The sequence below is a fragment of the Ceratotherium simum genome, chromosome 22 (genome assembly GCF_057802395.1).
Source record: "Ceratotherium simum simum isolate JZ-2026a chromosome 22, ASM5780239v1, whole genome shotgun sequence".
Taxonomy (NCBI): Eukaryota; Metazoa; Chordata; class Mammalia; order Perissodactyla; family Rhinocerotidae; genus Ceratotherium; species Ceratotherium simum.
The window spans coordinates 33,101,503-33,127,317 of NC_141921.1; the positions used below are offsets into that span (position 1 = coordinate 33,101,503).

Genomic DNA, 25,815 nt, shown 5'->3' on the forward strand with positions numbered 1-25,815 from the left:
CTGCAGACCGCTTCTTGACCTCTTGGAGGTTGGGGTAGGGAAGGAAGGGCCTGGCTCTACAGAAGAAAGCTTAGAGGGCTGTGGGACGAGATAGGTTTGGACTAAGACGAGGACAGGGAACAAACCAGTAGGGGTGGCGAGTGAGAAATAGGTTTAGGAATAACGGGGGTTAGTCTCCATTGGGAATTAGCCCTTTTCCCTGCACGGTTCTTTTGGCTTCCTAAATGCATATATCTGCCCTATCTACTTTATGAATATTAATTAGCTATAAACCTTGTGGAGAAAAGTTGCCGGCTCTATCATTTGTGGGTAATATTGCCCTGGAGTAACGCCCACTGTAGCGACTTCCTTCACAGTCTGAGCTGCCCCTAACGATGGATGGAAGGGAGCCAGGGAGGCGGGGCGAGGGGGGGCAGTTTTCCGATCGTTCCAAGGGACGATTTCTACGCGAAATTCTCCAGCAAAAGGACGAGCCAAATCATCCTTAAATCGTGTTCCAACTGGAGCCCAAAAGACGACCTAGAGCGCGGCCCGACCGCGTGACGGGGGGCGTGTCTGGGGCGAACGCCGGCGGCGGCAGCGCGAGGGGCATCGGGGGCGCTGCGACGGGGCGGGAGGTCCGCGGCGGAGCGAGGCCGGCGCGGACGGTAGGGGGTGGGGTTCCGGAGGCGGCCACGCGGCGCGAGGCCTAGGTTTTTGGCCTCGCGTCGGCGGCAGACGAGGAGGGAGGAGCCTCGGCCACCCAGGGCCTGGGGCCCCGCAGCCTCGCCTCTACCCGGGGCTTCACCACAGACCCCTTTGTGTTCCTGCCCCCGCCCCGGAGGCGCCCCAGCCGGCGGCGCTGAGTTTCCTCATTGGCTCGGCCGACGGCTTCACCGATTGGCTCCCGAGTCATCCGGCGTCGTGCGCCTCTCCTTGCTATTATTGGTCGCCTGAACTGCCCCTCAGGCCGCCGCGCGAGGTGATTGCCCGGCCGCTCGGAGTCCCTGGAAGCAGTTCCGGGAAACCCCGCGTGCTGCCGGGATCGCGTCTCTGTCCATGAGGGGGGGAGGGGGTGGCGCGCGCGCCATTTCTAGTCGTTTTCAAAGCGCCTCGCGCTGATTCTCACGGGCCCGGCCGCCGGCCCCAGCTCTGCCCTGGTGAGTCTCGCGCCGGCCCGTGGGGGGAGGGGCCAGGCGCCCCGATCCGACCCTACTCGGCCCGGCCCGGGCCCGGCGTCTGGTCCCCAGTTTCGTTCTCGCTCCGAGGCCGCGAGGTGGGGGTGGGGACGGGCCGGGGGCGGCTTCGGCCTCGTCCGGCCGCGCCGCTGAGGGCCTAGCCCCGCCGAGGCGCCTCCGCGCCCTCGCTCGTCCTCTCCCCGCTCCTCCAACCCCCGGGCCGCCGGGCGCCCTCCGCGCGGCCTGCCGGGCTCGGCTGTGCTTTTCCCGCCTCCGCCCCACGCGGCCCCTTGCTTCTCCGCCGGAGCCGCCTCGCTCCGGTCCCAGCCGGCCTAGCCGCGAGTGGGACGTGTTGATGCTCGGGACGGGCACGAGGGGGTGGGGTGGGCAGAGGGCGGGATGCAAGCCGGGGTCACCTGAGCCGGGGGAAAAGTTTCGTGTGAGCAGGACCCGAAGGGCCGATCGGTGTAGGAAGCCTCCCTCCCTTCCCCCATTCTGCGTGCTGCGAGCCGAGATTTGAAGGAAAAAATGACTACTAGAGGCCATGAAACTTAGGTGCCGGCGGCGCCCGCGAGAACCTAGTGCTGAGAATGTCACAGGCGCCCTGAATTGGAAAGGCAATTCTCTTGCCAGAATTTAAAAGTTAAAGCGGAGGGGTTCTTGAAAGGTTCAGTCCTTTCACGCTACCTATTTGAGATTTCTGCTGTCCTCAAGAGGCTGAATTTATGTCTCATGAGTCAGTCGTAGGATGAGGGCTGGACACTCCTCAGCCATTAGATAACCGTTACTTTTCATGTCGTGGGTCTTTTAAAGCCCGTCTCTTAAGATGGTGAGTTTGCACAAAGATGTTCAGAAAGTCAGGGAGGGGTTAGTGCTGACTTCCCAAATCTCCCAGCAGCCCTTGTAAATCTTATTTAAATTTCTACTTTTTGCAGAAATGTTTAGTTCAAACGACTCCAGTCACGTTAGTACATTTGCTGCATCCAGAAATATGGTTTGGCTGTGTGGCATTGCGTGGAATTGACACGAGGGTTTTAAATGGTCTCGTATGACATAAAAGTCTTTTTAAAATGAGCACATTGTATTCGGCTTGAAGATAGAGCTGTTCCCTTGATCTGAAAAGTTTCAGTATCTGGAATCTAATTATTTTACGTTTTTTTCTTAAAGTTTATAAACTTTTTTTGAAAATTTCAACCAATGTCAGAGTCACCTTGTAGAGAGCCTTTACAATGAAATGGTAGTCATAAATATTTCTATCTTGAGCTTAATACCCAGCTTGTCTTTTTGCTTTACACATACTTTAAAAAAAATACCACCTTAACAGATGTTCATTGAACTTTTCTTTTAAAAATTTGCTTGCTTTCTGTGACTAATAGTATTCCCAGGTGCAATACCCTAAGGGTCTTGTGATACTGAGAACTTTTGAGTTCTGATGATCTTGTGGTCGCATTTGGGGGTGGGGGAGCATGGGAAAACGGAGCTATAGGTTCTCAAAGAGATTTTGGACTCGAGGATGCATCTTTATAGAAATAGGTTGTATTAATCAGTAACGTATTCATCTTAAACTGTAAGTAGTTTCTTGATGAAAAGTATGCCAGTTTCGAATGTTTTCATTTTTGCCTGTTCATCAGAATTTGAGGCTTGCCTTGAGAAACGTTTATCCACCCAGAGTTTAACCAGAGTCTGCGTCTATATAGACATTAGTGGGCTATCAAGTCTTAATGTTTTGTAATTATAGGAAGTCATGATATTGTTTATCTCATTTTCAAGAATAACCCTTTCTGCATTTTCCTCTCTTCCTGCTCTATTACCTCCTTCCTCTCGGTCTTCCTCACTTTTTCATGAACTTCAACTAAGTATCAGTGGACTTTGAAATAAGAAGAAGTTGTTTTAAGTCAGAAAACTGCACCTGGTGCGTTTGCACAGTGTTTGTTAAGCAATCTGGAAGTGTGGTTATCTTACGGGTTTTAGTGCTTTTTAGGAAACTTGTATTTTTCTCTATAGCTGACTAGGTATCTTGAGTTTCGTCAAGAAAAGTAGGCTTTTTCTGGAGATCCACCTCATGTCCTTTATTTCAGTATTTGTTGCAATGTCTTCATTCTGCTGCTTATTATCTTCATCACATTATAATTTCACCACAGACAAATACACTTTAATGCCCTGTCTTTTGAGGCAGTGTAGAGACTGGCTTTGTCTGGTTTTATTATTTAAGCTCTTTTCAGAGAGTTGGTCCAATTCAGCATTACGAACAGGTTGAACATGCAAAATGATTTGGGTAGGTTAATCTGAGACGTCTGACCTAAGTTTATCCTAATTAGGTAATGTTTGTTGAAACTATTTGGAAGAACTTGGAAGTCCATTCTTCAATATGTTTTTGGAGCTTTATTTTACTAATATGAAAAATTCAATAAGTACTCATGATTTTTTTTTTTTTTTTTAAAGAAGCGACCTCAATTATAGGTCACTTTTTATTTTACATGGACTTAAAACAATTGTTTAGCTTTCAAACTTGGTCATTTTTTCTTTTAAATCTGTGAATGGGAATAGCAAGTTAATTTTAGAACAAAAATTAATGTCAAGTTTTTTAGTTTTAAGTGAGGCGAAGGAAACCCAAACCACCAGCATGTTGAACTAGAGACATGTTGAACAGGGCATTTACTTCACACCTATTGGAGATTTGAAGCAGAGCTAGGAAAATTTGAAAGTCCTTAAAACTTTAAGTGGCCTGTGGGTGTTCATTCTGTTTTTAAACCAAACTTTTAAAAACTGTGTAAGAATTGAGAGCCGAGGGTCTTTTTAGGGTTTGTGATTTGTTGATATGCTCGTCAGGACACAACAGCTGCTTTTGTTAATCAGTGATTCTACCTTCAGTAAATTCAAGCCTTTATTTAATCTAGTGTACATGAAGTTCCTTAAAGATCTAATGCTTCCATGTACATTTTCTATGGTTTTGCAGAATTATTATTGCAAATTTAGGTCAGATACATCACTAAAGGCATAAAATATTATTTTGATAGACGTTATTAGCAGCATGTATACAAATTAGTTTAGATAAATCATGCATTGTCCTACAAACTAGTTATTTCTGGCTTAATGTAATATAGCTCCTGAATTTTTTCCAGCAGCATAATAAAATGGCTAATCAGGTGAATGGTAATGCGGTACAGTTAAAAGAAGAGGAAGAACCAATGGATACTTCCAGTGTAACTCACACAGAACACTACAAGACACTGATAGAGGCAGGCCTCCCACAGAAGGTGGCAGAAAGACTTGATGAAATATTTCAGACAGGTATAATATGCATTTCTTGTTTCTGACTGGTTATGAAAGTGAGGGCAAACCACTTTGAATTTTATAGATTTTTTTTTTAAGGTTAAATAATACTTATTGTTTCTGATCTATGTAGAGCTGAATGTTTGTTACTTTCCCTTCATTGAGGGCATATTGGGTTTGACTTTGATATTCTTTTTTCATTATTTTGAAGCCTTCTTAGTGTTGAATATGCAGTCTTAGTTGTTTCAGAACAGTACATCAATTTGTCTTACATTTACTACCAATTAAAATGTATGTTTCAGCATACTAAATTTTACAATTTTTTTCTTAATCTAAATTAGTCATCATTTTGCTTTTACTTTTCTACTTTTAGCTTCTTAAAGTGATTGTTAAATCAGCTTAGGTCTGATTAGGTGGCATAAGAGGACTAGTAGTTAGACTGTATTGTCTGAAATGATAATAAATGTCAGACTCCTTGAGAGTTTGTGGCCTGTCCAGTTTCTAATAGACAGAAATCCACATCTCTCAGTAATTTGAAAGTGTTTGGTTTGTAACAGCTGCTTTTTTTTTTTTTTTTTTAATCTAGAAGTCCCATGGTTAAGTGTGTCAGCAAATTTGAACATCTTAATACAGTTGGTTGTAGGTGGTTTGAAGTTTTAAAGAGGGAGAGAAATATTTACCCTTAGGGAGTGTTGTTCATAAGTAAATATGTCCTCCCCCTTTGGGGCCAAAGATGGAAACTTTCTTCCTCTGTGTTTTGTGTGCCTATCCAGACTCTGGGAGAGAGAATAGAATTATCTCACAAATGTGTGTTAGGTACCGTAGTAACAAATATCTGTTTTTTTGTCCTTTAAAAAAAAATTTTAATCTGGAAAGCTCAGAATAAATTTAGACATAAAAATGATTTCTAAAAGTGACTCCTGGGTGATGGTCCCATTCGAAAATCAGTCCTCAGGAACTTTTTGTGACATTCTGCCATAGAGAGTTGGCAGTGATCTGCTTAGAGATGCTCTCTTGTAGAGTGTTTTGTTATTGATAAGAGGCTGATGGTTTGGGTGTAGGGTTGGATTGACAGAATGGATTGATGAGTGTCCTGAGTTGTGGCTTTGGGTGGTGGTATGGAATATTCAAATAAGGAAATTCCATTTATTTAGGCATGCTCATTTTGAGCTTTTAAAACAAATTATGGCAACATTTTTTTAAAGTAACTTTGCAAGTGGCATTACATTTATTTAAAATATATTTAGTGTATGGAATAAAGTTCTTTTGGCTTTACCAAAATGGAGTCACTTTTGATGTTAGTTTAATATGGACTTGGGGGTTTTAATCTGCCAAATATTTCCATTTTATATTGGATCAATTCTGAAATATATTCCTTATATATATAGAGAGAGAAATATAACAAACTTAAGAAATTATATTTTAAACTTAGTAGATGTTCTGTGTGCAGTTAAATATACTACATATGTAGAATGCAGTGCATATATTTTCTGTATAGTTTACTTGTAAGTCCACAGTAAAGTCCTTAATGCCATTTGAAAAAAATTGTCAGTGTTGTGAATGCCACAGCATCTTTAAATCTCAGCTTGACACTTTGGAAGAACAAAAAATGCCTTAAAATATGACTTTCAGAATTGATTAATCCAGCTGCATCTGCATTTGTAGAAGAGTTTAAAATTATGCCTTTCCACATTCTGACTGCAGCAAAGTAGATGCTCAGATAAAAAATGCATTTCATTTTATCTTTGGTGCTAAGGAGGGAAAGCCGTTTTTTAAAGAGTGGAAAGAGTTATTTAGTAAAAGTAGTTCTCTCTTATTTTTCCCCCCACCTCTTGTGTGGTTAGCAACAGCTACAACAGTCCATATAATTTGAAGGTTGATCCTTGGGAAATACAGTTGTGTTCTTACCACTCTAACATAAACCAGAATTTGTTACATTAATGCTTAATCTGTAGTACAGTGTGTACATCAGGTTTCACTTCCAAGACTTAAACCTTTTGGGGAGTGGGAAATGGGGTTAGGGTTTTTGTGTTTTTTTGTTTTTTTGGTGGGATATGGAGATTGAAATTCATGTTTGTAGGTGTCGACATTTTATCTATTTTCATATCTGTACTCTTCACCTTTCTATCTAGTGTTTGTATAGCTGCCTATATACATATAGTTAAATGAAAATGCAGTCTGTTAGTGATAGCATTGAATATTACAATTCTTGATTAAACATTGGTAGCACAGTTTAGATTATCCCTTTTGTTGCAGTAATGTTACCCCTTTTCAATTTAATTTTAGGCTTGGTAGCTTATGTCGATCTTGATGAAAGAGCAATTGATGCTCTCAGGGAATTTAATGAAGAAGGAGCTCTGTCTGTACTACAACAGTTCAAGGAAAGTGACTTATCACATGTTCAGGTAAGGCCGTCACTCAGAATCGTCTTTGAGCAACTAATGATCTGAAATTATTTTAGCGTTACTTTTTTCCTATGGAGAAGTGGTATTTTTTGTTTGTGACTACCTCTGCTTCTTTAAAAACACTAGTTTAAAGAATAAAAGGCCTGCCTACGGCAAAGAGTTTTCAGAAACACAAGTATAAAGTAAAGGTCTCCCCCCACTCCTTTGTTTGCAGTAAGTTACTTTTTTAAAAACTTAAAATCAAAGCCAAAGTTTGCTGATTGTTATTCTTAGGTTTTTACATGTTTAAATTATTCAGATTTTAAACACTTTTGGGTTATCTGGTTCTGTTTTATTATCTTGGAGGAAAATAATATAGGTGGGAGGAATAGTTTTGGAACATCTGGGGAAGATAGTCCAGATGCATTTAAATATCAACAAGTGGAAGACTTTGCCAGTGTAGAAGGTAAGCTCCCTGAGGCGAGGCCTTGGCTGTCTGCTCCAGGCTCTGACACATAGTAACCACTCAGCAAAGACTTGTTGAATGAATAAATGAGTAAATATTCTGTTAAAATTCTGGTCTTCTGAAATTTAAATTTAATTATGTATTTGATCCTTCAACAATTTCTGTGATTCTTTTTCATTGAATTACTTGCCTGTTCTAGAACAAAAGTGCTTTTTTATGTGGAGTTATGAAGACCTACAGGCAAAGGGAGAAACAGGGGAGCAAGGTGCAAGAGTCCACAAAGGGACCTGATGAAGCAAAGATCAAGGTAAAACTTGACTTGGATAGTTGTAATGAAGTTAAATTTAATGATGATAGCTAATGCTTCTTTTCATGTTTCCTAGAAACAGTGTTTATAGTTCCACTTTTTTTTGAAACTGGTGTTTAGAAATGAAATAATTTATGGAAAATTACATAGGAAGAATTTGGGGGGCAAAGATTCACTTGTATATTTGGTGAAAAACCCTGATTCAAACTCTCCCTCATTCTTTGTTCTGGGTATGAAGGATACATGTTTATTGATGCTTCTGATAATAGTTTTTTGGATTGATCCAGTCATGTCTCTTGGTTCGATTTCTTTCCAAGGACTTCCTTTTCTCTTGATAAAGAGGGTTTTTATACCTGCTTTCCTCCTTTCTAATTTTTATTTACCTCAGTTTCTTTATTTGTAAACTGGGAATAGTAATAGTGCCTATCTTATAGAGTTGCAGTGAGGATTAAAGGAATTAAGATACGTAAAGCGCTTAGAATAATGCCTGGAATGTAGCAAGAACTATATAACGTGAGCCATTGTTGTTATTACTATTTAGATAAACTGCTCTGAAAGGTAAATATAGGGCTTTTAGTGAAAGACCAGTGAACCTAATTCCTTAGTTAAATGTGTATTGATGTTTTGCTGCAGTGATAGACTTTTCCATTTGAAATAGTTATTTAATGTTAAAGTGGTTTGTACAGTTTTGTGTTTTAGACAGGAAATAAGAACTTGTAGTTTCTCTCATATAACTGGTTTATATAGAGCTCTTTTGTACCTTTTTTCCTCATCTGCAAAATGGCATAACCCCATTCTTATTTATTTATTTTTTTGGTGAGGAAGATTGGCCCTGAGCTGACTGCTGGTGCCAGTCTTCCCCTTTTAGCTTGAGGAAGATTGGCCCTGAGCTAGTATCTGTGCCAGTCTTCCTCTAGTTTGTATGTGGGTTGCCGCCACAGCATGGCTTTATGAGTGGTATAGGTCTGCACCTGGGATCCGAACCCATGAATCCTGGGCCGCCGAAGCAGAGTGCTTAATTTTACCTTAACCACTACACCACCAGGCTGGCCCCTTTTATATTTTTTAAATAATTTAGGGCCGGCTCTGTGGCTTAGCGGTTAAGTGCGCGCGCTCTGATGCTGGCGGCCTGGGTTCGGATCCCGGGCGCGCCCCAAGGCACCACTTCTCCGTCCAGCGCGAGGCCGAGTCCCACGTACAGCAACTAGAAGGATGTGAACCTATGACATACAACTATCTGCTGGGGCTTTGGGGGGAAAAAAATGAATAAATAAAATCTTTAAAAAAAAAATAAATAAATAAATAAATAATTTAATATGTGAAAATTTTATATGATACAATAGTTGTTTTTAAAAAAACTTCTTACTGTTATTGAATAAGCCTATGTTATTTCCCTAAAGCTGGCTATTTGCTCTTGTTAAGGTGTGTATTACATATGTAATATGTATGTGTATAATACATATTAAACAAGTAATTTGTAAATATGTAATATACATATTATGTATATATTATATATTACGTGTTTTTCTGTGTTTAAAAGTAGAGCAGCTCTATTTGAGTCAAAGGTAGAAGAATGGGGGGCCTAAAGTGACTCTGGAATCCCAGGGTTCCTCCAAAGGTATTTTTGAAAACCACCAAACTTGATGATGTCTAAAATCTCTTGTTGCTTTGACGTCGTATAATTTTAAAAACTTTAAGTGTAAAATTCTCCCCTTTCTAGGTAGATTGCATTTCCTTTTTTCCCTTATGTCTTCGTTCTGTAGGCCTTTCATGTAAATACAAATGCTTGAGGGCAAGGACATTATCTTCTTTTTTATGATTCCTCATAATACCTAATATAATGTTGTGAGGAAGGTTGGTAATCAGGAAACATAGGGTAATTTGTTTTTTGAAACCTGAGTATTCTCGTTTGGTAATTGCCAAGTACTTTGAGTCTGAGCTGTATGAGAAATGGTCTGGTTCTTACGGATCTTATGGTATAGCAGGAGTACAAAACAAAAGGATCAAACAATATAAAGGTTAAATTATTTGAGTACAATAGAAAGTCTGAGTAGGAAGATGTGAGAAATAGTAAATGAGAGAAGCTACATGAAGGACGTAGGACTTCTGATGTTTTAAGGATACAGAACATTTTATTTGAAAAGAATCACTGGTAGATATAAGTATGGTATATAAAGGGAACAAGTAAGGAAAGAAGTCTAATTAAAGTAGAGCAGGATGCAGAATGAGGAATACTGCAGTACATAAGCATGAATAGGTAGCGTGGGGTCAGCTTATGTTTTAATCCTTGCCCCTTTTTTCTGTTCTCATTCATAACAAACAAGTAGTGTGTGCTTAGACACTTAATTTGCCTACAACTTTTTCCGTTAAATGTCTGGAAAGGAGCAGTAAAATAAAGTGGGAGCAACATATGTGAGAGGTACCAGTGTGAGTTTTGACATTTTTTTACCTAACTAAAATACATAGGCTAAGACATTGGGGTCCCTTTTGGAAAAGATTAGTATACTGGTGTGTGTGTGATTTAATATTTGAGTATAAACAGATGTATACTTATCTTTAGGCCTTGCTTGAGAGAACTGGTTATACTCTGGATGTAACCACAGGACAGAGGAAGTATGGTGGTCCTCCACCAGACAGTGTGTACTCTGGCGTGCAACCTGGAATTGGAACAGAAGTAAGTGTTCTTCAGCTGTTTGCCGAAATCTTACCAGTATGTAAATTATTCTGTCTGTTGTATGATGGGGGGAAATACTTGATTATTTTCAATGTGTAGCTATTATTATTTTTTTGGATATCGAGTTGTATTTTGCTGCCATCATAAGCAAGGAGAATCATGTGACTGGTAGATACCCAAACACTTTGTAAAGGAATGTAGAGTTCTTGGAACTGGTTGCTCAAACCATGAGCTAGAAACACACCATTTAAGGTGCTTGGGCTGAGGTTATTAAGGAGAAACAATTGCTGTATTCTGTTTTTCTTTTGTTCTGTCAGTAATTTTGAGCAGTGCTTGTCCTCCCTCCTCGACCCTCCCTCCATCACATAGAAAGTATTCAGTATTAACTGAGAGATTTATCGGTGGGAGTGGGTTGCACAAGGGAAGGATGTGGAATCAGATAAAAGCTTGAGCACATTGGTCTGTCCTTGAACAAAGAAGCAATTCCTCCTGCATCTTTGCCTTCATAAAGATTTCTTCTTCATATGCCTTTATGCTAGGCTATTCTTATCCTTTAAATGGAGAAAACTGAGCCAAAATGTAAGGTCTGTTATAGCAGGGATCTTGTCTGATTTGGTGTCTCCACTATCTATATTTAGTGCCTAGCATAATGCCAGGAATATAGTAGGCACACAGTGTTTGACAAATGATTGGTTATGGCTTTTTTCTTTGAATAATAAAAATAATAATAATAAAATAAAATAATAATAATAAAATAAAATAATAATAATAAAATAAATAAAATAAAAAATTAATAATAAAAATAAAAAAATAATAATTGGTTTAGGTGGTATTATTATGTATTCCCTACTTATATTAGAATTCTAAGAAATCTTAAAGGTTTACTCAGACTCCTATTTGAGTAACTTTAAAGGAAACAAGAATGCCTTGCTCAAACTGCTATCAAGGATACCCTCCTAAAAGCTAAAACTTACTTTTCAGGTAGCCAGAAGCAAAGATTATTATTTCTAGTTTGTGAATAAAGACATCGCCTTTTAGCATTATTTTTTATTGTTGTATTTTTTTTTTAATTTATTTTATTTTATTATTATTTTTTTTGTGTGTGAGGAAGATCAGCTCTGAGCTAACATCCGTGCCAATCCTCCTCTTTTTGCTGAGGAAGACTGGCCCTGAGCTAACATCTATTGCTAGTCCTCCTTTTTTTCCCTTTTTCTCCCCAAAGCCCTAGCAGATAGTTGTATGTCATAGTTGCATGTCATAGTTGCACATCCCTCTAGTTGCTGTATGTGGGACACGGCCTCAGCATGGCCGGACAAGCAGTGCATCAGTGCGCACCCGGGGTCCGAACCAGAGCCACCAGTAGCAGAGCGTGTGCACTTAACCGCTAAGCCACAGGGCCAGCCCTAGCGTTATTTTTTAGATCTATATCAGAACTAATTCTAGTTGTGTTCTCTGTATATAGAATGGAGTTTAGGGCCCCGGCCCCGTGGCTTAGCGGTTAAGTGCGCGCAATCCGCTACTGGCGGCCCGGGTTCGGATCCCGGGCGTGCACCGTCGCACTGCTTCTCTGGCCATGCTGAGGCCACGTGCCACATACAGCAACTAGAAGGATGTGCAACTATGACGTAGAACTATCTACTGGGGCTTTGGGGGAAAAAAAAGGGAGGAGGATTGGCAATAGGTGTTAGCTCAGAGCCAGTCTTCCTCAGCAAAAAGAGGAGGATTAGCATGGATGTTAGCTCAGGGCTGATCTTCCTCACAAAAAAAAAAAAATGAATGGCGTTTACATCCATTGGTCTTTGTTCCGTGAGCCTCTTTTAAACAGTATTATAGTTAATATTCTATTTCTTAATATTTAGCTTTTTTTGTGTGTGAGGAAGGTCAGCCCTGAGCTAACATCCATGCCAATCCTCCTCTTTTTGCTGAGGAAGACTGGCCCTGGGCTAACATCTGTGCCTATCTTCCTCCACTTTATATGGGACGCCGCCACAGCATGGCTTGACAGGCGGTGCCTCGGTGCGCGCCCGGGATCTGAACCCCGGGCCGCCAGCAGCAGAGTGCGCGCACTTAACCGCTACACCACGGGGCCGGCCCCAATGTTTAGCATTATTAAAGGGGGCTTTAAGCATTTTTATTTTTCATGATACTTGAGTCAGCTACATGTGATTGTTTTGAGTCTCTTAAAAAACTACTGTAACTTACTTAATGTTATATAATTATTGACAAAGTTAGAATTGGGACTCTGAGCCATCTAAGTTCCTTCCGGGGGCAGATGTCATTGAAACATCGTGTACAAGTGAATAATGTTTCAGCCTTTTTTTCCCACTTTTGTCTTCTCATTTACTGGCCCCCCCCCCCCCCCCCGCCATCCTTCATCTTTAATGTTCTGCTTATGTTGTGAACCCATTCAAACCTACGTTTATATTTTATTTGCTTTTTAAACAATATGGAAATATAGTTTAGCTTTCTTACTTGAACTCCTACAGCATATATATTTTTTGTAATGGTTTTAAATTTTGTTCTTAGCATCAGGATTTATTTTTTATTTTTTATTTTTTTTGGTGAGGAAGATTAGCCCTGAGCTAACATCTGTTGCCAGTCCTCCTCTTTTTGCTGAGGAAGATTGGCCCTGGGCTAACATCTCTGCCCATCTTCCTCTACTTTTTATATGTGGGGCACCACCACAGCATGGCTTGATAAGCAGTGCGTAGGTCTGCGCCGGGATCTGAACCTGCAAACCCTGGGCCGCCAAAGGTGGGTACATGAACTTAACTACTACCCCACTCGGCCAGCCCCAGCATTTTATTTTTTTTTTTATGAATAAAAATGGAATTGCCTTTGTGCCTTTTCCTTGTTCTTGAGGCAGCCTGAGACACCTCCAAGAGGGGAATACAACTTCAAAAATTTATTTGTGGGGCCAGCCCGGTGGTGTAGCAATTAAGTTTGTGTGCTCCGCTTTGGTGGCCCGGGGTTTGCAGGTTCAGATCCCATGCGCAGACCAATGCACCACTTGTCAATCCTCACTGTGGTGGCGTCCCATATAAAGTAGAGGAAGATGGGCATGGATGTTAGCACAGGGCCAACCTTCCTCAGCAAAAAGAGGAGGATTGTCAACGGCTGTTAGCTCAGGGCTAGTCTTCCTCACACGAAAAAATAAAGTAATTAGTTAAAAAATAATAAAAAAATTATTTGTAGTATACCATTCAGCATGTGAAATCCCTGTTAATATTTACCAATTATTACGTTTTTTTTAGTCTTGTTTTCTTCAACTAGTTATAAAATCCTTAGGAATAAAAATTAAGTCTATATAAAACTGTTATGTTCTTTGCAATGCCCAATACAGTCTGGTGTAAAATTAGTTGGTTGTATCTATTTCATAATTATAGAAGTGAACTTTTTTAACCCATTAGATTGATTTTATTAATGAGCTCAATAATGGAGAGAGATTTATTTTATCTTTTCTTTATATAGATAAGGAAGGAGTTTGCTAGTACTCTTAAGATTTCACTGAAAGCATATGAATAATTTAATAGAATAAACTATTTTGAGTATCCTAGTAGAAACAAATAGTTGGTAAGCTAATTGGAAAATATGTATAAGTTCTTTTATTGCATTATATTTTATTGTATTGCATTATTCTTTATTCCACTGCATTGCCTCTTTAGGAGAAAGATACATTTTCCTGTATATTAAGTATCATTACATATAGCAAGTATTGTTGCAGCAAAATCCCCTATATGAGATCACCAACCTAAGCCACAGCTGTCAAGCAATTGGTTACAACAAAGTCCTCGTGTAAAGTTTTTGATTCCTTCCATAAGATAAGATTTCATGAGATTTGGTCTATACTTGTTGAAAATTCAAGTTTTGAAAAATAGGAGGTTTTTAACATGTTAGATTGCTGATAGATTTAATAAATAATTTAGTTTTAATTGGTGTCACTTTTGATGCTGTGAGGTTTAGGTTTTTGTTCTTTTATGTTTTATTACAGTTATTAAAAATTTTTAGCTCTTGATTGAGGAAGTTGAAATTAGGGTCATTGCCTAAGACTGACAATATTAAGTTGTGAGCAGACTCAGATTTCATCTTTGGATAAAATCTACTGCAAATTAACCCTACGAATGAGAGCTCATTAACAAACATTGTTGCTAAATGTTGTCCTGTGATGAGAAATTTATAGGAATGATAGGTATTAATTTTGAAATGTACTTTTTAGTGTGCTTAGGCTCTCAGACGTAGTCTGGTTATAGTATCTTTATATTCTTCAGCTGGTATTGTAAAATTGTTTGGGAAGCAAGTTCTGTTTTAATTTGCTTCCGTTGACATAAATGTCATATCCATAGAGATCATGGCTATATAATACGCTGTTATTTGTGTAAAGAGCATAGCACTAATGTTCTGTGGAGGAATTCAAAAGAAGGGATAGATTGAGATCTAATTCTTTGGTTTATTAACTGTTACTGGCTGTTTGGTTTATTAAGTGTTACAGGAGCAGTGTATTTAGCAGAAACCTAAAAGTATATGACTTTGTAGCACCTGAATTAAATTATGTATAAGGAAAAGCTGCTGTGTTTGCAGATTAGCAAATAGGAGCTGGATAATGGAAGAACCCCAGTAAGTACTCAGAAGATTCTGTTGAGCTGCCTGGTTTTTCTGTTCCTTTCAGAGTCTCAGAGGGTTTCCTCTATTACTGTGGCAGTACTCGATGGATAGATGGTAAATAGCCAAAAGTTTTTCCAAGCCTTGATGCCTAGTGAGTAAAGAAAGAACTGTTGTTACGGTTTTCACTAGGTTCTGTTGGTTCTGAAGAGGGAGGATTTACCTGCACATGACTGAGTGCTTACTCTGAACAGCTCATATGGAGCCAGAATGGCTCAGGGACTAGCAAGTTAATAAAAGGAAAACATTTCTATTTCCTTTTAGTTAATTAAAAATTGAGCTTAAAAACTTTTAAAGGAGTGATGTTGAATTAGTTTTTGAATACTGTTTTTTTTTTAGCCTTTATAAGTTCTTTAATGTAAACTGATCTTGAAATGAGGCCATCTTCTATTTTTCAGATGAACCAGTGTTTTTAGTCTGTTCCTTCATGGACCCCAGTGATTATAACATTGGGGACTTTGCTGACCACAGATATATTGATGTTTATTCTAAAGTAAAACAGTATTATTATGGAAAATCTATAAGTTGAACATCTAACATTCAAATGATAGTTTAGAGTACAAGGAGCTTGCTCTTATGAATCCTTTCTGTAAAGTGATTAATCAATCAATAAATTACTTTTCCTGAAAATACAAGTTTTTCTCTTTAGGTTGCTTAATGAGGCAAACCTGTTTGGTTCTAAAAATATAGGCACAAGTGTTATATAAGTAGTATAATAATCTGACACTTAGCTTCCTTGCTTAGTTGTGTGTCAGATATATTTTCATAATGCCACTGCGTGTGCTCTTTCTTTGCTTACATGTATTTGTAATGGATAGGGAGAAAATATATATGGTGAACGATGTAATTATGAAGCACCATTGCATTATGTTAATAGAAACAATTTAAAGCAGAATTTACTTCCCAGATCAGTTTTTAAATATTCAAATAAGGGGGCCAGCCGGGTGGCATAGTGGTTAAGTTCGCGTGTTCCGCTTCCGAGGCCCAGGGTTCTCAGGTTCGAATCCCAGGCACAGACCAACACACCGCTCATCAAGCCATTCTGTGGCAGCATCCTACATACAAAATAGAGGAAGATGGGCACAGATGTTAGCTTAGGGCCAGTCTTCCTTGCCAAAAAAAAATCAGTTATCCTCAAATATAAAAATACTCTGACCAGTCTGTGCCAGAGAGCCTAGCCACACCAAAAAACACATTTCAAAATTAATATCAGTTATCCTTGTGTATTTCTTATCTCAGGACACTTTTTATCAGTAGCTTTTTTTAGTGCTATGCCCTGTTAATGAATGCTCATTTATAGAGTTGATAATGCAGGCTGGTATAGCTAAAACTAGTAAGAAGTGGTCAGATTCTGGATATTTTGAAGACAAATCTAACAGGATTTATTGATGGGTTTGATATAGGGGTATGAGAGAAAGGAGCCAAGGATGACTTCAAGGCTTATGACCTGGCAGCTGGAAGGATGGAGTTGCCATTTATTGAAATGAGGAAGGCTGTAGAGAAGAGCAAATTAACAGGATTGAAAGATAGTAGTTCAGTTCTGGACATGTTATGAGTTAGGTGTCTCTTAGACCTCCAAGTGGAGCTGTTGAGTAAGCAGTTGCTTATATGAGCCTGGAGTTCAGGGGAGAGTTCTGGCTGGAGATTATAAATGTGGGAGGCGTAAACATCTAGGTGGTATTTAGAAACTGCGAGTTTCGATATAGTCACCAAGGAAGTGTGCGTAGCTAGAGAAAAGGTCTAAGATCTGATCCCTGGAGCCCTCCAACATTTAGAGTTTGGGAGATGAGGAACTAGCACAGGGGACTGAGAAGAAGGAGCCAGTGAGGTAAAAGAAAAACCAGGAGTGTGTTATCCCAGAAGTCAAGTGAAGAAAGTTTTCACAGAAGGAAGGATGGTCAATTATATCAAACTTTCCAAGTAAGATGAGGACTGAGATTGACACTTAATTGTGACAACATGGATCTCATTAGTGACTTTGACAGGAATGGTGGTGAAAACCAGATCTGAAGAAGATTCAAGAGAGTGGGAGATGAGGAATTGGAGCATTTTTTTTGGAATTTGTATATACAGCAAGTATTTTACAACTCTTTTGAGCAATTTTGCTAAAAACAGTAGCCGAGAAGTGTCACAATAGCTGGAAGGTGTTGTAGTCAAGGTATATTTTTGTTTTAATTAATTTTAATGGAGAAGTTATAAGATATTTGTGTGCTGAAGGGAATGATCCATGTATAAAGGAGGAAATTGATGATAAAATTGTTGCTGGACCAGGTGTCCTTGAGTAGGGAAGAAGGGATGGCATCTAGTGCATAAGTTAACAGTATGAGGTAGATGTTCATTCATACACTGATTCAAAGATGAGCAGCTATTATGTCCCAGGCACTGTGTTCAATGGTGGGAATAAAATGAAGAACAAGATGTCAGCTCTCAAGTGGAAATTGAACCCTCTTGCTGGTGTTATTCCCAGATGAGGATATTGAGATTCCCTGATTAAGAAACTTGCTCTCAAGGTAACTAAAATGTAAGTTTTAATCCAACATAACTTAAAACTCACTATTTATCGCATTCTCTCTACCTTCATAGTTATCATCCTACTGCTCCAAGCCACCATCATCCTTTGCCTGGATTGTCCAGTTAACCTGACTGATGAACCTGTTTCTCCATACAATCCATTTTCTACCCAGCTACCAGAATATTCCTTTTAGAACATAAGTCATACCCAGTCACTTGTGTGCTCAAAACCCTCTGATGTCTTTCCAACACATTTGGAATGAAACTCAGACTCCCAACCATGGTTTAACTTAATCTGACTGCTGTTCTCTCTTTCTTAACACTATCTTCTGTGTGGACTTTCTATTCCAGTGACTGGTCTATTTGCTGTTCTTCAGATATGTCAAGTGTACTCCCATCTTTTTGTATTTGTTTCCTTACCTTGAAATGCTCTTTCCTCAGATTTTTACTTACTTTTCTCTTAGGTCTCAGTTCAAATTTACCTCCTAAGGGAGGCCCTCCCAATTAAAATACAACCTCTTCCTCGTCATTTATCACTTTTCCTTGCTTTTATTTTTATTTTATTTTTTTATTATTTTTACTTATTTATTTTTTCCCCCAAAGCCCCAGTAGATAGTTGTATGTCATAGTTGCACATCCTTCCAGTTGCTGTATGTGGGACACGGCCTCAGCATGGCCGGAGAAGCGGTGCCTCGGTGCGCGCCCAGGATCCGAACCCGGGCCACCAGCAGCCGAGCGTGTGCACTTAACCACTAAGCCATGGGGCCGGCCCTCCTTGCTTTTATTTATATATTTTTGCTGAGGAAGATTCTCCCTGAGCTAATATCCATTGCCAGTCCTCCTCTTTTTTTTGTTTGAGGAAGGTTAGCCCTGAGCTAACATCTTTGCCAGTTTTCCTCTATGTTTTTGTATGTGGGACATCACCACAGCATGGCTGGTGAGTGGAGTAGGTCTGTGTCCAGGATCTGAACCTGTGAACCCGGGCCGCCAAAGCGGAGCTCACAGAACTTGAACGACTACCACGGGCCTGGGCCCCCTTGCTTTTATTTTTCTTAGCCCTTAACACCTCCTGAAATCATATTTATTTATTTTTATTTTTGTCTGTCTCTATCAGTAGAATGTAAACCTCATGAATGTTTAGATCTTGTCTGTGGTGTTCTCTGTATCTCTAAAACTTAGAAGAATACATGGTATGTGAGTCCCAGGTATATGCGATTCCATGGCTCATGAAAGGTTTAGACAAGTTCCATGAGTAGGGAGGGAGCCAGTTGTCTGTTGTCTGTATAGGCTAGGCATTATGCATTGGAACAACTTCAGGCTGATACTTAAAAGATTAGTTGGATATGGATGAGAATGGGAGGGATTAAAAATACCAGATTTCTGTTTATGGGAGTATTAGTTCCTCAGTCATTTTGGGAGAGGAGGGGGAGCAGAAATTATGTTCTCCCAATTGAAATGGGGAAAATCAGGGGAGCTGGTTGACAAGGGTGGGTTTTAGTCATTTTGATTTTTGGAAAAAGGAGAGGAGACTTTTGTTGCAAATGTATTATATCTTTATCATAGAATATTTAGAAAATATAATTAAGGGAAAAGAATAAAATTAGAACAGTTTATTCGTGCATTGATAACCACTATTAGTATTATTCTGATACATAGTCACGTTTATCTATACATACACCTATATTCAAAAAACAAAAATTTGCATTGCTAGACTTATTGATGATTTGAGGTAAAATCAGGACAACCAAGAGGAAATGTTTAAATTTCAGCTTTTTAAAAATTTTCCCCCTTTTACACAAAACAAAGTAGAAGAAATAATACAGGATTAAAATCTCAAAAGTGGTTAACTGGTAGAACACATATACACAAAAAATCTGGATAGGAAGACAGGTTTATTTACAATGAGGAGACACAGGTAAATTAAGGTAATTTGTAGTTTTCATATGAAACATTAAAAAAGAAAACCAAATATATGCTACATAGGTGCCACTGTTTACAGCAGTATTGAAGGGGAGAAAACAACACTTATTTAGGGACAGGTATTTCACAAGGTCCAGGTTTTACAGCATCAGTGCAGTAAATTCACAAAACTATATTACAGCTCATTAATCAGAGTTTAAGAATTGTTCGCAAATATGTCACATTTTCGGCCCTCAGAGGTTCATTCCTACAGATTTCAATTACTCTACATTTCTAGCTTCTGAGAAGGAAAATGATTCTAAGACGCTTTCCAAGGAGTTACAAAATCTCTGTAGACCAGAGGCCAGCTGTCATGGCCACAATCTGTTCTCACCAACAGCCCTTGCATTCTTCAGAGAAATAGCTAGGAAACCAGTCAGAGGCCAGCGTAGTCACCACCTCCTATGCCAAATCTACGGAGACCAAAGCAACCAGCACTTACCATATGGTGAGAATCTTGAGGCTTACCTTTAAAGGCTTATTCTGGTCTTGAAAAATTAGTAGGATAAGGTTATTTTCTACTGAAATGAATCTTGATTAAACACAGGAAGACTTTTGTCCTTTATTGGCTGGTCTCAGAGTGAAGGTCAAAGACATGAGTCTTAACCTATTATGTACTTTAGTTTTAGTCAGCTGAAAATCTGAAATTAAAAGTATGCTAAAAGTCCTAAATACAAACTTTTGGAAGCCTGCTATTAAAAAGCCTTGAAGGATCTACTAACTTGAAGTCTAAGTGCAAGAGGACAAGAGCTCAAAGCCTGTGAGAGTCCCCATTTGGGAGGAAGGATCAATGTTTCCTCCAAATTGCTAAGTTTTGCACAAGGGAGAAACCAACACATACTAGAGCATGTAATTGGTCTCATTTTATTCCACGAGGATTCTTTCCCATGGTATAGAAACAGAATGAGGAAGAATCTTAATTGGTCTCTTCATCAGAAATGGTAAACTTGGTCTCTATATTCATGTGCCAGACAGTTTTGTAAGCAGACTGTGGAAGTAGACAGGAAAACCAGCTTCCTGTAGCCTCAGACCACTACCTTGTATCAAGCTAAAGCAACGACCAACTCAGACAGGAGAACCAGCTTCCTGTAGCCTCAGACCACTACCTTGTATCGAGCTAAAGCAGCGACCAACTTGAACAATTATCCAGAGTCGCTGTTAACTGGACTAAAGGGTGAAGTTCACCACTGCATTATTTTAAAGGAAGTTGCCTAAAAGTAAGAATTCAATTAACCCTGGGTGAGAAAAATCAAAACAAGTCGTACTCACAAATGAGTCGTCTGTAGAAGGCCAACTGATGAGAATGCACCCTGCTACACTTGACATGAAGACACTACGCATAAAGCCTTACTTGGCGGGTCTGAATTTCTACTAATTAAGGGCAGAATGAGGGAGAGCAAAGAACTACTTCTGTAACTTTTTAGTATCCAGAGAGCATAATATAAACTGTTCCCAGGGACAATGTATACGCTACTAATCACACTGAATAAAGCAGATGCATTATTCATTTTTCTTTTCTTTTTGTTTGAGAGGCTTGTTTATTTCCCTTTTGGCCATTCCAGTGTACTTTGAAATGATTCCATGTTGGTTTAGTCAAGGAAGCAACAGTACAAAAGTCACTATCAGGTAGGTGAGAAGAAGGTTGTGGACTTGCTGTCCCGCCTAAGCAAGTGCAGCAAGAGAAACGATCATGGTTCACAAAGTACATTTTAGGGTTTTCTTCCTTTAGTGTGAAGAGGCATTTCCACCAGCCCACAGCTCTGCATCCAGTTTTGACTAGATTGCTGCAAATTTCATGGAATCTTTGCTGTTGCTCAGTGGTCCATTTATTGGAGCCAAAAATTCTAGGTGCCAGAATGGGAACAAGGTAGTCAGCCAAGCACAAAAACATAACAAAACAGGAAACATGGGACAGAACAGATGGATCTAGATAGTAGATAGTCAGAAACACCAGAGAAACCACCCCCATGATAGCACGTGGAAACCAGGCTCTTTCCCATCGCAGGACTTTATCAGCCATCAGCATCACTCCTCCCCATCCTTGCAGCTGCTCTTCCAGACTTGCAGTCTGTGTAGCCAACAAGTTGGTGCTGCGATTATCTCCCTCCACCATCATCCCCGAGGTGCTGCCTCAGCGAGCGGAAGCCACCCTGCAATGCAGCCTTCCTGCAAGAACTGCACAACGACCCCAGAGCTGGAAATGTTTGATAGACAGCTGGAGATAATAGAATTAGGTCTTGGGATGTAGATCTGAAAGATGACTGTATAGTTGTAGGCTTTGGGAATGGATATGATCTTTAAAAGTGAAGAAAATACAGTGCAGATTAGGAAATAGACCCATAACTTTCGGAAACAGGTAGATTATTATAAGGTGGATAGAAGAATCACTATGGAAAGGACAGAGAAGTAATTAAAGGTAAGAAGATCAGGTTAGTGGAGGATTCTGAAAGCTTAAGGGAAGAGAATTTTCAGAAGGTAGCATCACTACTGTTAATGCTTGTTGACAAGGCAAGGCGATGAGACTGAAAAAAAGACTTGAACTTGGTCATTAGAAGTCCATTAGTGACATTTGGGCATACAGTTTAGTGTTAGAGGAAGAAGCCAATTTTCTTTTTTTTTTTTGCTGAGGAATATTGGCTCTGAGCTAACATCTGTTGCCGGTCTTCCTCTTTTTTCTGAGGAGGATTGGCCTTAAGCTAATATCTGTGCCCATCTTCCTCTATTTTGTATGTGGGACGCTGCCACAGTGTGGCTTGATGAGCGGTGTGTAGGTCTGTGCCTGGGATGCAAACCCTGGGCCGCCGAAGTGGAGCACAGGAACTGGAAGAAGCCAATTTTAGAGAGTTAAAGAGAGCATAGATGCCAAGTGCTTTTCAGAGTTAGTTTTCACTAGAAAGATGGTTCTGTAGGGACATCACTCAGATGATGCCTCAGATGTCTTATTTATACTTGTCTGTAGCTTCACAGTACTAAGCATATTAGTTGATGAGTTGAAAAGAATAACTGCATGACTGAGATAAAAACAGAGATGGGCTATGTGTTCAAAGCATTTAGAAGTGAAAGGAGGGCCGGCCCCGTGGCTTAGTGGTTAAGTGTGTGCGCTCCGCTGCTGGTGGCCTGGGTTTGGATCCCGGGTGTGCACCAACGCACGGCTTCTCCGGCCATCCTGAGGCCGTGTCCCACATACAGCAACTAGAAGGATGTGCAGCTATGACATACAACTATCTACTGAGGCTTTGGGGGAAAAAAATAAATCAAAAAAAATATTAAAAAAAAAGTGAAAGGAAAGATATATATATATAAAATGTAGGCTAAAGTAAAGTAAGGAGTTTTTGTTTGTGTTTTGTTTTGTATGGGAGATTTGGTATGTTTGAAGACAGAGGAAGGAACCAGTGGAAAGGGAAGGATGTACTGAGCAAAATAGGAGAGTTGGAGAAATAAAGGTTTGCAGTTATTTCCTAAAGAAGGTGATGAGAAGAAATGAACTTATTTATTATGGTTAAGGAGTTAACCTTGGAAAGGAAGTAAATCTCTTTTCTGTGAGGTATAAGGAAAGTGAAAATAAATAGATGTTGAGAGAGCTTTTTAAGGCTGAGAGGAAAGAATATGAGGAAACCAGTGACTTTCCCAGATGATGTCCTTAGAATGAGACTTAGTGAACGAGAGTTGGAGAATTTAAGGAGGTAGAATTGGAAGAGATATTATGTGAGAATCATGCTAGAGATTCAAAAGAAGACCTCAGATTTTACCAGACAGCAATGAAGGTGAATCTGATTATTTTGAAAAGGCTTGTCTTGAGATAACACAACTGTTGTAGAGCTTAACATTGGAAACTTAATTTAATATCCAGTAATAATTTTGGCATCTTTTGGATTGCTATTATTATTTTACTAATCAGGTCATTTTTGGGAATATGAAATGTTGATGTAGATGAGTTTCACTAGAAAAATTCATCTCTCGTGCAAACACTGTACTCTCTAAGACTTTGTGTGTGGATTGCAAATGTTTTAACAGAAAAGGTTGTTTTTGAAGTTGCTGACATGGTGAAAACCTGAAAAAAATTGTAGTCTGATATTAAATACTGAGAGGGTTTCTGATTGTTTAATTCTGATTTATCATTATTGTATATTATAATTTAATCCTACTTATATAATTTTAATTAAGATAGAGCACCAGATCTTCAAATGGTGAAGAATTTTTTTCATACCTTATAATGTAATATTCTGATAGAGAAAGGGACAGATTGAAGCACGGGAGTTTTAAGTAGTAAAGATGTTTTGTTTTGTTTTGTTTTGTTTTTACCCCAAAGCCCCGGTAGATAGTTGTATGTCATAGTTGCACATCCTTCTAGTTGCTGTATGTGGGACGCGGCCTCAGCATGGCTGGAGAAGCGGTGCATCGGTGCGCGCCTGGAATCTGAACCTGGGCCGCCAGCAGCGGAGCGTGCACACTTAACCGCTAAGCCACAGGGCCGCCCTTAGTAAAGATTTTAGAGTTGAGAAAACGGCAAGAAGACCACATCAATCTTTGATTCAGTTGTTTTTATAAAAATTCAGACATCATATTTCCATGAAGATACATACATGCCCTTTATTCTATTTTTATGAGAAAAAGACATTATAAAAATTCAAAATTTAAAGTTAGTACAAGTTTTGCACATTCTTATTAAACAGTTTCCATTTTTCAATATAGAATATTGTTCTGTGTGGATGACCTTAAGGTCATTATAATAAAAATTAGGGTTAGCTCCACGAGATTCAAATTATCCCCATTCCTCTGTAACCATCTTTGTGCCCCTACCCCCCTTAAAAAAAAGACAGGCTTTGGGGCTCTAAAATCAAATGCTCACATTGGGATTTCTAATACAGAGGTTTTATTTCAGGTCTTTGTAGGTAAAATACCAAGAGATTTATATGAAGATGAGTTGGTGCCCCTTTTTGAAAAGGCTGGTCCCATTTGGGATCTGCGTCTTATGATGGATCCACTGTCCGGTCAGAACAGAGGGTATGCATTTATCACCTTCTGTGGAAAGGAAGCTGCGCAGGAAGCTGTTAAACTGGTATGTGATAAACAGAAACCCACTGTCTAGCAAGTCATTATTTGAGAGAATTACTTCAATTAAAAAATGTTTGCAGTCAACGTTGTTTCATTTTTTTATCAGTTTTTGCTTTGAATGTTTTTATATTGATTGAGTTGATATGTGACCTTTTCTCTATTTTTCTGATTATAAAAGTAAAGAAGAAATGAAAATACCCAAGAAATAATGTGTTAGAGAAAGTCTCCCATAGTTCTAAGAAGTTATTCATCAGAGTGATCAGTATCTAAAGTTTCATTTGAATATTTGGCTTCTGCAGTTCTCTCTTGATTTTAGACAAAAAGGATGTCAATTCTTGCTGTTAAACTTTAGGATAGGATTCTTAAAGTGTAATGAAGGCTGGGATGGGTTCTGGGGAACTTAACAATGGGCTACAGTGACTTAGGACACAATTCAGGAAATGGTTGTAAATCTGTTTTGTTTTATGTTTGTCATACCTAATCATACAATTTACTCATTTTCTAAGAGTGTTCTTGTTCTTTTTGTTTCCAGGCCCTTCAGTCTTCTCTGTCTTTAATCTTTTTCTCCTATTTTATAACCAGTCTTCTAGTAATTTCCTTTCTGTAGGGCCTTTTACCCTTGGTACTTATTTCAGAGTAGTAGTAGTAGTTACAAAGTTCTGCAAATTAGGTATCTTCACTTCTACTGTATTAAGATACAGCCATCTCAATAGCTTAAAATAACAAAATCGTTTTTTGGCACACTCATTTGCCAGACATCTAAAGGCGTCACTTAGTCTAGTTCTAGTCCTTCTAGAACGGTGACCTCTACCAGGGCTTTGGGTTTCATTAGTTGCCTCTAAATTAGATCCATTTCCAGCTTGACTCAGATTTTAGTTATTATGGACTTTTCCTTCCAGTTTATTTTTTTCATGTTGAGAAGTTTTCAAGGCTTTGTTTCCTCGTTTCTGGCAACATATGGATGTTTCTGTTTTTTAATAACCACATCTTTTAGTAAACTAATGGGTAAGTAATGTTATAACATAAGAAGCTATGTTAAAACATAAGCTAAAGTTTATCAAGAAAACCCTCACAATAGTGATTTAAATAAAACATTTTTTATTCCTATTACTTCATATAATTTTGAAAGTATTGTGTTTGATATGCACTTTAAAAGCTTCTATGTATACATTTAGAGTTCTATGTTTTGTGTAGAGTGTGAAATTCCTCTAAATTTCTTTTCCATTGATTAAACATAGTTATTACTCTTTATATATTGTTGTTTTGCCTATGACTTATCTGTATCTAATTTCATCTCCAAGGGCCCTGAATGATCAGTGTTGGATACTTTTTCTGAAATTCTCTGGAAAAAATTTTTCAGATAGATAAAA

General features: G+C 39.1%; 1 protein-coding gene and 1 pseudogene across 3 annotated transcripts in view; one reads left to right on the forward strand and one right to left on the reverse strand.

The window, feature by feature from the left end:
* The first annotated feature begins 1,029 nt into the window (after positions 1–1,029).
* The window catches only part of HNRNPR (heterogeneous nuclear ribonucleoprotein R), a 36,548-nt gene continuing 11,762 nt past the window's right edge, over positions 1,030–25,815 (forward strand). Inside the window, exons 1-6 of one of the 3 annotated variants that reach the window (XM_004425705.3) lie at positions 1,030–1,139; positions 4,280–4,448; positions 6,717–6,835; positions 7,480–7,587; positions 10,148–10,261; positions 24,273–24,449. In XM_004425705.3, coding sequence (XP_004425762.1) covers positions 4,292–4,448; positions 6,717–6,835; positions 7,480–7,587; positions 10,148–10,261; positions 24,273–24,449 — 675 coding nt within the window. In that variant the 5' untranslated portion in view covers positions 1,030–1,139; positions 4,280–4,291. The remainder of the gene's footprint in view (positions 1,140–4,279; positions 4,449–6,716; positions 6,836–7,479; positions 7,588–10,147; positions 10,262–24,272; positions 24,450–25,815) is intronic. The other 2 variants (XM_014783972.2, XM_004425707.3) reach the window with 2 other exon arrangements.
* Positions 20,832–21,506, reverse strand: LOC101401660 (ADP-ribosylation factor-like protein 6-interacting protein 1 pseudogene; annotated as a pseudogene).